The sequence below is a fragment of the Micromys minutus genome, assembly GCF_963924665.1.
Source record: "Micromys minutus genome assembly, chromosome: 19".
NCBI lineage: Eukaryota > Metazoa > Chordata > Mammalia > Rodentia > Muridae > Micromys > Micromys minutus.
In genome coordinates, this window is record NC_137954.1 from 53,032,215 (window position 1) to 53,044,556 (window position 12,342).

Consider the following 12,342-nt stretch of genomic DNA (forward strand, 5'->3'; position numbering starts at 1 on the left):
TATTAGCAATTTGGTGGCATGGGAAATGAAGTAAAGGTAACATCACAGTAAAAAAATAACACCCAAGAAAATGCAAGCACCATAAAAATCTTTTTGCCTACTCTCTGTTCTCTCAAATAAGTGTTTCTGCACACACTGGCCCACACCAGCCCAAATCTGTCATTTGTCTCTAAGTCTCTAAGACTTTAAAGTGTGAAGTTTATTACCTTCATCTGTGTCTAAAATCAAAGCATAAATAAAATTTCTAACTTAGCAATCATCGGTATATATGAAAGCTAGCCTTTTCCAGTGGCCAGCTGCATATTTTTCCTATGCCACTGAAATAAATGCCAATATATCTTTTATCTCAATCTATATACACCTACAACTATTCTTTAGATTACAATACCAAATAAATGCTCAATACTATGCCAACTGTTTTATGATAGAAATAATAACAAAAGTACATGCATGTTCAATACAGACATAATTTTTTTAAAAATACCTTTTCTTTTAAATGGTTGTTAGAATTTCAAGATGTGGAATCTGTGAACATGATGTTAAGTGGTTTTTCATAAGTAATTCTATTTTCCTAGTGGTGTTTTGTTTTGTTTAAATCTAAAACATTGGCCTCCTGAGCCAGTCCACACTATCTGGGGAGGACGGTTTTTAAACCTCCTCCTTGTTTATTTTTATATTCAGGGCCAATTCTCAGAGAAATCAAGTATCATCTTATACATCTAATAAAATTCTCACAAGAAGCCAGCAACTGATGATAACATGTCACATTTATGTGCAGTTTAACATCTGCAAAGTGGTTACAAATTAGGTTTTAAGTTTATAACAGTTTTTGTTTTGTTTAACTGTGTGCATGTGTTGGTGGCACAGTGCAAATATGAAGAGTGAAGATCAGAGGGCAATCTGGAAAAGGAAGCTCTTTTCTTCCTCAATGTGGGCCACAGGGTTAAACACAAACAAGATTGTCAGGCACAAGTGTCTTTACCCACTGAGCCATCTTGCCAGGCCAGATTAGACTTTTAACTACAATTTAAATTGTAAATCTGCTGACAAATTATTGCCTAAACCAAAGACATTCTCCCAAGATCAATGAATTTATTTGAACGTAGCACTGTATTGGGAACACTCCTATCATAAACTGTTTATTCAAGGATATTCAGTATATCCACTGTATTTATTATAATAAAGATTTATGTACCTTTTCGATGAAAGAAATAAGATTCAGGACAACAGATGTAACACAATGCAATCTATAAAATACTTTTTGCCACAAATACTAATATCCAAGACTAAAGAACCCCCTTTAAGCAAGGCAAAGCTTACAGATAGCAGAATGCTTGCCTCATATGCAAAAAGCCCAGGTTTGATTACAGCACATTTCCCCCACTCCAAAAGGGCAAACAAAAATACACAAATAAGAAATCAAGATATTAATAAATATGTTTAAATTATTACATTTTTTAAAAAGCATACAATGTAGTAACACTTGAAAATTTGCTAAGTTTAAATTTTTGAATGATCTGAGTCTCACTCCAGTTATAGGAAACCCAGTAAATAATCAAATATTTGAAAATAATAGTTCTTTTACTTTAGTTTAATGTTCTTCCCCAAAACAGGTTTTGTAATTCTAAGAAAGCCTGATCAATACTCTATCTCAGAAAGCAAATAAGCCTTCACATGAGTGTCCCTCAAGACACAAAGCCAACAAAAGACTTGGAAGTGGCCAATAAATAGAATAGGTGCCTGGCCAGCAGGGTCCCTTCACAAACCATGTCTGTGTAGTCAAAGCTTTTTAGCCCAGGCCCAGTGGCACACACCTTTAATTCTAGCACTTAGAAGGCAGAAACAGGCACATCTCTGATTTCTAGGCTACCCACTCACCCACCTAAACAAGTTTCCATAGAGAACTTGAAAAGATAAAAGAGGGATGAAGGACAGAAAGAAGTCAAATAAATTCACACACATGCAGGGTTTAATAAACAAGTCTAGAGAACTAATAACACACATGACATTCAACTGTGCTGTGTCTGGATTCTTGCTACATGACAAAACTTCAACTGGGGGAAGGGGTAAAGAGGGCAAGAAAAGAGGGGTAGGAAAATTTGCTTCAGTCATGCAGCCACTTATTACCTGCATATATATCCCATAGCATGTTATTATACACCTGTGATGGATAATATTGTCAAACTAACAGGATCTAGAATTAGCAGAGGTAAGTGTGCACACCAAAAGGGTGACCTAGGTCAGGTTAACCAAGATATGAAACCCACACAAACTGTGAGTCACAGCATTTCACTGGCTGAAGTACTAGACCAAATAAAAAAGGAGGAAGACAGTAAGCACCAATGCTCACAACAGTCTGCCTCCTGACTGAGAATTCAGTGACCTCAAACTCCTGTCACCAATTTCCTCGCCATGGTAGAATGTTAAGATGAATGAAAGAAGCCTTTCTCCCTCGGTTGCTTGTCCCATATTTTGTCACAGCAAAGATAAAAGCTAACTAATACCTTATCTATGCATAACAAATTTTGTTTGGAGGGAAAATAGTATGATATACTAAAGCAATAATTTTAACAATTACCAATGCTAACAATTTGGGGAAAAATACCCAATTCTGAAGAACTTATATCGAGTTTTCCTATGTCCCAAACCCCTAGTAGATACCTAAAATCAAAACCAGAATCAAGTCCTATAATTTAATGCCTTCTCCATTTAATCAAGCCTGTATCACATATCATAGCCACCCATGTTTACCACTTGATGTTCAACAGCAAATCTGAAGACAACCCCTTCATGCAGGGAGACCCTTCCTTATTGTAAATCTTTGCAACATCACCATAGAGTTTGTTTCCCTGCTAAGCTAAGAACTTTGTACTTGAGCCACTCTGTGGCTTCTCATAAGCATATCTAGGCATACTGAAATTGCCAGCACCCCTGTTGATTGTTTTTAAGCCATTTTTTTTAAAAGTAAAACAAGGGTAACTTGAAAACAAATATTGTGACACCAACAATCTGGTAAGAAAATGTCTAAGTAACTGGCTAGTGGGCAGCTTTGCAGTGTAGAAATAGCTTGCCCAACAGTCAGGTCCTTGGCAAGCCTCCAGCTCACAGGGACACAAATTTAAACTTATGAACTGTTTATGTCTGGAAATTTCTCCCCTTCTATTTTGGGGCCACAGTCGATCCCAAGCCACAGAAATCAAAATTTATAAATGAAAGGGTATGTACTACAGAATATTTTCCTACTTGGTTAATAATATGACTTCTAAGGTGATTTTTGCTACTTTTTAAATTGTGTATAAGCACCTGCAAATACACATGTGCAAGCATGTGAGCCAAAGAATAAACTTAAGTGTCATCAGGAACACCATCTACTTCCTTTGATTCAGTTTCTCATTGGCCTAGACCTTACCAATTAGGGTGGGACTGACTGGCAAGGAAGCCCTCAGGGCTCCTCATGTCGGTCTCTGCAGCACTTGTAGTAGTATTATGATTACAAACAAGCATGAGCCATCATACCTTCCTTTTAACCCAGTTGCTGGGAATCCAAACTCAGATTCTCATGCTGGCAGGCAAGCACCTGAGACATCTTTCTAGTCTCATTCCCCCACCCCAACTCCCTTAAGCCCAAGCTAGTTCCAACTTTAGATTCTCTTGCTTCCATCTTCTTCCATCTTCCAAGTGCTAGGAAGAACCAGTCCCACCAATGCCACAAGGCAAGCTAAGAAACTTAATGCTTATATGTAGTCACGAAAGCCAAGCGCCCCCCCCAAAAAATACTGGTTTTTTTGTTTTGTTTTGTTTTGTTTGTGTTTTTGGTCTCACTGACTCTACAAAAAGTAAAAAAGCAAAACAAAAATCAATGCACCTTCTCATTAGTTATCTGCAAATTTTAATCATACTGTCACACTAGCAGAAGTATGGTCTTTCTCCTACCTTCCATATATCCCAAAGAAAATGGTATCAGTCTCATCCAGACTTTTTTGACACAAAACAAAACAAAACAAAACAAAAAAAACTTCTAACTTAACAAACCAGAACTACATATACCTTGGTCATTTTTACTACTGCTGCCTGGAACCCCTTTCAGCTAACATCCTCCTAAGACAGGATACTATATTCATATATTCCTTTCTTCCTCTAGGTCAGTGGTTCTCAACTGTCCTAAACACTGCAAGCTGCAACCTCTTAATAAAGTTCCTGATGGTGTGGTGACCCCTAGCCATATAATTATTGTTGTGGCTACTTTGTAACTAGTTTTGCTACAGTTATGACTTGTAATGTAAATAGTTTTGAAGACAGATCTGCCAAAAGTCCTAATCAACAGGTTAAGAACTCCTACACTAGGTAACTTCTATTCACTATTGGAGTCTCGGTTCTCAACCTTCATAAGGCTTCCCCCTATATTTCATCCATCTGGAAATTGATATCATGACCTTTAGAATTGCCCCCACAAGTAGAAGGACTGTTCACAATTGTGGTTCCAACACTTACTCCTCACAAATTCATGACTGAATTTATTCTAAAAAATAACAATTTTACAAACAGAAGATGCATTTAAAAAGTCGGAACAGAGGCAAAAAGAGATGAGTATGCTTGAGTAATTACAAAACATGAATGTTCAGGTTAAGGAGTGGGAGAGCTGGGAATATGTGGGTTTTGATAGGAACATTCAAATCCAAATAGTACATTAAGGACTGTGTAGTCTTTGAGCCAGTGAATGGCTCAGTAGGTTAAGAAACTTGCCATTCAAACCAACCATCTGGGTTAGATCCAGGGTGTTCTCTGACCTTTACAAACAACCTTGACACAGCATTAGAGCACAGGTACTCCTCCCCCGCCTCCATACATACACACACAATAATATTAATATTTTCAATTAGCTAGTGGCAGCACATGCCTTTAATTCCAGCACTCAGGAGGCTGAGGCAGGTAGATCTTGAGTTCAAGGCAGCCTGGTTTACAGTTCTATGTGTCAGACAGGGTAACATGGTAAAGCATACCTCCAAAACAAAAAACAAAAAGTATTTGATTATAAGTCTGAATGAAATACAAAATTAGGTATCTGCCAAAATGTGCAAGAATATGGGGTTGAGGAAGAAAAAAACATAGTAAGTCTGAATAAGGAAAGAAACAAAGATATTGCAACCAAGTCAGGGTCTCAGAAACAGTAACATGTAAGGAAAGGACCACACAAGGGATACCTGGGGGGAGAGGTGGCATAAGTTAGTAATATTGAAGTTTTTTCAAGAGAGTACTACTACTTTCTATAGTACTGAATGATAAAGTTATATATACACTGGAAACGATCAAGTAGTGAGGACACTTCAGTGACTTGGAGGTGAAGGAGGTAAAGGAATTGGAGAATAGTAAAACGTGTAGCTGCTTGTATTCTGATGGTAACTGTGTCCCCCAAAACCGTGCACATAGCTTCTGGTCTAGGAACATGCCCCGAACTAATTCTGATTGCTAAATAAATAGCAGCCAATAGCTAGTATAAAGAGAAAAGAGGCAGGGTTTTAGGTTTCCCAGGTATGGAATGAGGAGGAGGGAGGAGAAAGAAGAGGAAAGAGAAACACCATGCATAAGTGCAGGACAGGGAAGCAGAGCCACCATGTAAAGGGGCCAAAAGAGTAACCAAGACTTAACATAGAAATTAGTAAGTAGTAACTCAGAATTATCAGTGGGAAGTGGATTCTAACAGCATGAAGGTTAGGCCCAGCTCCTGTACTGCTTGAGGCATATTAAATATAAAGACTGTGTATTTCGTTTGGGAAAATATAACATGGGGGCGAGAAGCAACACTAGCACAGGATTTATTAAATAATACTACAAACATGAACTATTTCTCCAAGAGGTCTGAATGAAAAATGATACAAAAGACCAGATAGTTGTAGGCTATGCCCAACAGTTACCTAGCAACAGCCAAGTAGACCTGACTTGCTATAAAAAGAACTATTTGGCCTATCTCTTCCATCTCTCTGACCCCTTTCTCTCTCCCTCCTTCTCCCTTTTCTCTACTTCTACTCCATTCTCAATTCCCCTTCCCATGATCCCAATAAACTTCACTCTATTCTAGACCCGTTTTTTTTTTTTTTTAATGAGACACTTTGAAATGAGAAGCCAGTGGCTGAAAACATGAGGGACAAAAATGTGCTAGAAAATGGTCTGAGAATGAGTCATGAGGGTTTGACCTTAACCAGTAAGAATTCAAAGAAACAAAATCTTTCTCAGGGAAGAAGTGAGCATGCATGTGTATACAGACACACAGGTGTTAAAAAAAAAAAAAGCCGTCTACTATAGCAAGACACATTTAAAAAGACAGACAAAACCTTACTCCACCAGCAAGGAGATATCTTACAGCTTTTAAGAACTGGCTGAAGGCAGTTTGTGAAATGATTGTCCCAGAATTTGAATGTAGCTTATGTAGAATAAGAGCATCTTCTGGAACTATGTAAAATTTTCTAAATTGCCCCCCCAACACCTGTAGCATTCATCAGTGCACATGCTTATCTTATGATAGCCTGCTATTCAAAGATGATATGGTGCAGTGGTCCTTATCTATAATCCCATCACTTGGAAGGAAGAAGGCAGAACAAAAATTCAAAGTCTTGGATACAAGCAGAACAGAGAGACCAATCTGGAACTGATTAAGAAACTTCACCCTACTATCTTTCATGGTGCCTGAAGATGCTATGAAGGCCACTTAGGGAAAAGGTAACAAAAGAATTACCTCCCCCACCCCCCAATGCTACAAAGCCAACCTACCAGGCAAGACACACACTGGTGAAATAGTGGATGACTAATATGGAGGTAACCAATCAGTTTTTAATTGTATTTGAAACCTGTCCCACAAGGACTGATACCTTTTAAACCTGGTTAAAAGCCAGATGCTATGGAAATTTTAGGCCATAGGTAGAACCTACCATTGTTGTCTTACTACATGTTCATGTTATTGACCTGTATTCTAAACATACAGGTTTATATACCCATTAATAAGTGCTCCTCTCAACCTTTATCAGAGAAGCTTCTTTTTGTAATGACCAGTAATTCAGGACTCAGAAGTGCTAAGATTGGTGACAGTGCATGCTCACTCTTAAATGGGCCACACTCCCCTCAAGGTTTAAGACTATCAAAGACTATGAGAGAGATGCTGTCTTCTGGGAACATGACATGGCCATCGCACTTCTGAATTCACAGAAGCTGTGGTACCCACACAAGACCTGCACAAGATCATCTCAGTTGACCATTATTGAAAAAAGTAGAGTCAATCTTTAGAGGAAGAGCGGAGGCTGCTCATGCTCCCATACCAACACACATGAGGTCAGCACTAACTGGATTCAGGAAACAATTTTTTAAGGCAGGGGAAGCTGAGGAGATGGAAGAGCAGTTAAGTGCACTTGCTGTTCTTTCAAAAGACCTGAGTTCAGATCCCAGCATCCACATTATGCAGTTCACTACAACCATCTGTAACTTCAGCTTCAGGGAATCCTACACCTCCAGCCTCCAAGGGCACCTGCACTCATGTCCACATGAAGACACACATTCCTATAAATAATTAAAAATATTAATTTTTTAATAAAGACAGGAAGGGTAGAAGGGAAGCATGAGGCAGGAGTCAGGTGGAGCAGAACACAAAAGTAGGAGAACTGGAGATGATCAAGGTACCCTGTGTGTCTGTAAAACTATCAAAAAAAAAAAAAAAAAAAAAAAAAAAACCTTTTTTTAAGTGGTTGAAGAGATGGCTCAGTGGTTGAGAGCACTTCCCAAGGATCCAGGCTCAATTCCTAGAACCCACATGGCAGCTAATGACCATTTGTAACTCCAGTTCCATAGGATGTGACACCCTCTTCTGGCCTCCACAAGCACCCAAGACCCAAATAGTGTACACATGTACATACAGAAAGACTTACACAAAGAAAATAAATCTTTAAAAAAATTAAATTTAAAATTCAAGATCCTGATAGTTGTACAAGAAGTCCAAAGCCAGCCTGGGATAGATGAAAAGAACATGTCTCAGAAGGGTTGGTGCTGGCTGGCAGTGATGGCACAGCTCTCTATTCCTCATGTGCTAACAAGAGCCACCTCAACACAAGGATTTCAGTCACTTTTCCTCTTTTCCTTGACCATTATGAGGAAGCACACACTTGCAATTCTATTTTTGCAAAACTTTCTTCTTCAAACTTCCCTCCCATAATGTCAACAGCTAGGAAAAGTAAAATGCTACACAAAACAAATTTTATAATATATTAAAATTTTGAAGGACAAGAAAACCTTTTCTGTTAAATATCTAATTTCAAATCTAAATTATTGTCAAAGTACTGCTAGGATTTTAAATTTTTTAATGAATCTTTTTATGCACTAAAGGTCTGCTTCAGAATTCATTCTATAATCATAAAAGATTATATATATATATATTACTAGTTAGGAATTTTGACTAAAGCTTGAGATATATAAAAGTATATCTATTTTTCCAAAACTGCAAAGTAATGACACTTATCAAGTCATTGTTCATATTAAAGGAAAACTGTCAATCTCAGAATGGCTGAGTCACTCTTGAAGAAACCAATGTTGAATACAAATAATTCAATTAAACCTAGCAGATATCAAGTAATTTTGCAAAATGAAACTTATAAACAATCTATACTGAAACACATGTAAACATCAGTTAAATAATTTTTGATAAGGCCAACCAAAAGATGTATGCACACTGTAGATTCTAAATCACCCTACTTAGTGTAAAGCTGTGTATTTAAATAGAGGCTTCCATTGTACCAAGTTATCTTTGACTAACAAAGTAACATTAAGGAGGAACTCTTCAAACTCCAAATGTCAAACTCCTACTTCAATTCTCTCCCATCTCTCCCACCTCTCCAGAAGTCTGAACAATTGGGCATTTAGTCTATGCATCTTCTCACCTCAGGATTTACTCAACCACTCCTTTTGCATAACTTCCCCAGGCAACTGGAAAAGAACCTTTTTCCCTTAAGAGCTTCCTACAGAAAGAAGCTTCTTTACAGACATGCTACTACCTAAGTATCATTTATATGCCGTTTTCAGTAGTATTGGGATCATTTTTGGTAACAGAGACTTGCATAAACACGGTTGTAATTAATTAACATAAAAAAATAAGTGATCTACATGGATACAGCACAATGTAGTATTTCTGGTGTTTTTTAAAACCTGCCTCATAAAAATTTTCACACATGGCTATGCAGTACAGAAAATTTGCTCTTACACTGTCAAAAGAGGAAAAGCAAATCACACAGCATATCATAAAGACTTATATTAATTAAATCGCTTCCACTAATGGTGGCTACTACAGTACAAATACTCTTTAGACCTCTTAGCAAACAGCACCCAACTCCCTCCAAAAACAAACAAAAAATTTAAAAAAAAAAAGGAAATCAGGCAACAGAGAAATTTGCTGCAGCAAAATATATTCAAACTCCCCGAGATTCTGAAACAGTCTAGTGTCTCCCATGTAGCCCAGGTTTATTTCATACTCTGGATGGTCCTTGGTCTTCCAAAATGCCCAGATTATAAGTGTGGTTCACGACCCAATTCCAAAGATGTTAGAGCTGCCTTAAAATCACAAGTTCTTGTCTAGTAAGGAGAAACTTGTGAATGTACTGAAACACTTGCAGAGCATGCTACTAGCAGAACACCAAGTGTTTGTACGTCCTAAAACTATTTAAAATATAAAATTTTAAGTACCTGAAACTATTTTAAATTGTTCACACAAGGACAATTCAGCTATTTTCATTTAGACTTACTTTTACACTAGTATAATGGGTTAACTTTTTCTTCTAGTACTGGAATTGATATGCACCTAAGGAAAACTGTTTTCAACGTTGCTGAAATTAAAATGCAAGGCATTAACTTTCAAAGGGGGGAAGTCTACATTTAAAGATAGGAAGAAGCACGTGTTCTTTTAGTTCCATTCTGTCCATACTCCTTAAAATATAATAAACTGTGCTGTGCAACTTTTCGTTTCCTACACATTAAGAAGGCAAACGGTCTTGGATCTTAACAAGGATCACCTAGCCAGTGATTGTCTATCACAGTCAATGCTCCAAAGTCAACATTTTCAGAGCTGTGTGGCACCTTATCAGCTTTCTCGGGGTATGCTGGGAAACCGCACACGTAAGAGGGTCACGAACCCTGGAATTCTTCAGTAAAAAGACTGTGAACTCAAGGACTAGGAGCATAATGACTGGGTCCTCCGTACCTAGGGACAAGCCGAGGTGACACAAGAGACCCACTACCATTAACCTACGACAATGCATGCCCCAGCTGATGCACAGCTTTCTGCCGCGCGCTTGAGGCCCTGCCAACACTCGGGGTCGGTCCCAGCCATACACTGCTGGGTCTCTGGCTTGACAATTCCCTCACTGACAGGGAAGACTCCGGGGCGAGGCCGGCTGCCCAGAGTGCCTCGCCCGCCGGCCGCGCCTGCCCAAAGCCGCCGAAGGCCGCCCGCTGGCGCCCGCAAACCCCGGAGCTCTTGCTCCCAGCCGCCTGCCCGCACGGCCCGGACCGCGCCGCGACCGCCCTGACGCAAGGACGCCATGCGGGCGCCCAGGCAAGGCGCGGGCGGCTTCCCGCGGCGCCCCCGCGGGCCGCAAGATGGCGGCGGCGCCGAGCTGAGCCCTCCGCGGCGCCTGTCCGACTCCCTCCCCTCCCCTCGGCAGCCCGGCTCGGCAGCAGGGGACGGCGAGGCGCGGGGCCCAGGGACGCAGCAGGGCCGCGGCTCCGGCGCTCGGCCTGGGCGTGGGGGAGGGGAGCGCAGCCCGTCCACCGCGCCGCCGCCCGCCGGCCCCAGCCCCGCTCGGGAGCGTCCCAGCCAGCCTACCTTTGAATTTGAGGTCTGAAGGAGGGTCGAGGACCAGGATCTGCTCGTGCTTCGCCATGGCCCCGGAGGCGGACGCCATAGGAGACAGCGCAGAGCGGGGGCGCGCCCGCGGCGGCGGTTCGGTGGCGGGGGCGGGGAACGGTGGCGGCGCCGGCTCCGCGGAGCCCTAGGACGGGGCCAGGCTCACGATTCCCGAAGCTCCGCGCCTGCTGCCGCCGTGCCGCGGATCCCGAAGGCCGCCTGTAGGGTCAGCAGCTCCGAGTGTCACAACTGACTCAACCCCACACCAGCCGCCCCGGCCACGCGCACTGCGATCTTCGGCTCCCCACGTGACGGGCTTACGTGCCTACGTGCGCGCCCCTGCGGCCCGGAGCCCTCGTGCTGGTCCCGCCCTCTGGGCCTAAGTAGGCTCAGCGCTGAGCTAGTGCGCCTGCGCACCTCCTACTTGGCCGCAGCTCTCGCCGCGCTGTCAATCTCTGTAAAGCGTGTTGGAGGGGTGGAGTGGGACTCTTTGCGGGAGATGCGGAGCCCGGCGTGGGGCGTCGTTCTGGTGACCTGGAGTTGCGAGTGCCGGGATGGAGCACCGACTACGATGCTGCCTCACGGCGTTCCAAGTGGAATTCCGAACGGAAGAGAGTCATGAAGTGCGGGGCACCTCGACTCCCAGCATGCCCCGTGCGGGCGGCGCCTCCGCGGGGGCTGCTGGGAACCGGGAAGGCGACTCAGGTCCGTTGGAGGCGAGTGGGTGGGGCCGCTGACACGGCTTTTGCCTCGCAGAGGGCGTCTCGTCTGTCTGCCATGGAAAAGCAAAGGATTTTGTAGGCTGCCTTGTAGCAGAGCATCCCAGAAGAAGAGACCGCCCTTTGGGAGGACAGCAGGGCGTGTCCGTCTGCTCTGCCGGGGATTCCTTCTGCCCTCTGCGGACGCGCGCTCTGCGCGCTCTGTACTCCCTGCTGTTCCAAGGCTACCGCCTCCGATAGCCCTCCTTCCCAGCCAAGGGAAACACGCCTCGCTCAAAAGCAAACGCGTTCCAGGGGAGTTCTGGGCCAGGCACAAGTAATCAAGGGTAGAAGCCAGATGTCTGCTCCTACTGCGTGGAGTTCACGTGCTGTATTTACAGTGTGGTTTATTTCAAACTCATAGCAAATCTGTTTGCCACGTTCTCGTGCTAGAGACGAATTTTATCTACATCACTTAGGAGAACTTGTACCGAATGAGAAAAATGCCAAGCAAATTGTAGACAAATATTCAGCTCATTTCCAGGGTATTCAGGGTCGGGAAGAGCAAACAAATGTATGTGCTGTAAAAATAAACCTATGTTGTGTCCTATGCTGCTTGAACTTAGAAATCTAGTAACTCCATGCAAAACAAACCACATATTGACACTTCTGCCACGAAAAGGGACCCTTTGCGGCCTGGGAAGTAAATGTCGAAAATGGGCAGTCTAGAATACAGCTGATTAAACTTTCAACTCGCTGCCCCATCAGCTG

General features: G+C 42.2%; 1 protein-coding gene across 3 annotated transcripts in view; it reads right to left on the reverse strand.

Annotated features, from left to right (window-relative positions):
- The window catches only part of VAPA (VAMP associated protein A), a 30,435-nt gene extending 18,429 nt beyond the window's left edge, over positions 1-12,006 (reverse strand). Inside the window, exon 1 of one of the 3 annotated variants that reach the window (XM_080933289.1) lies at positions 10,853-12,006. In XM_080933289.1, coding sequence (XP_080789415.1) covers positions 10,853-10,931 — 79 coding nt within the window. In that variant the 5' untranslated portion in view covers positions 10,932-12,006. The remainder of the gene's footprint in view (positions 1-10,852) is intronic. The other 2 variants (XM_080933287.1, XM_080933288.1) reach the window with 2 other exon arrangements.
- Between the last annotated feature and the right edge of the window lie 336 nt (positions 12,007-12,342).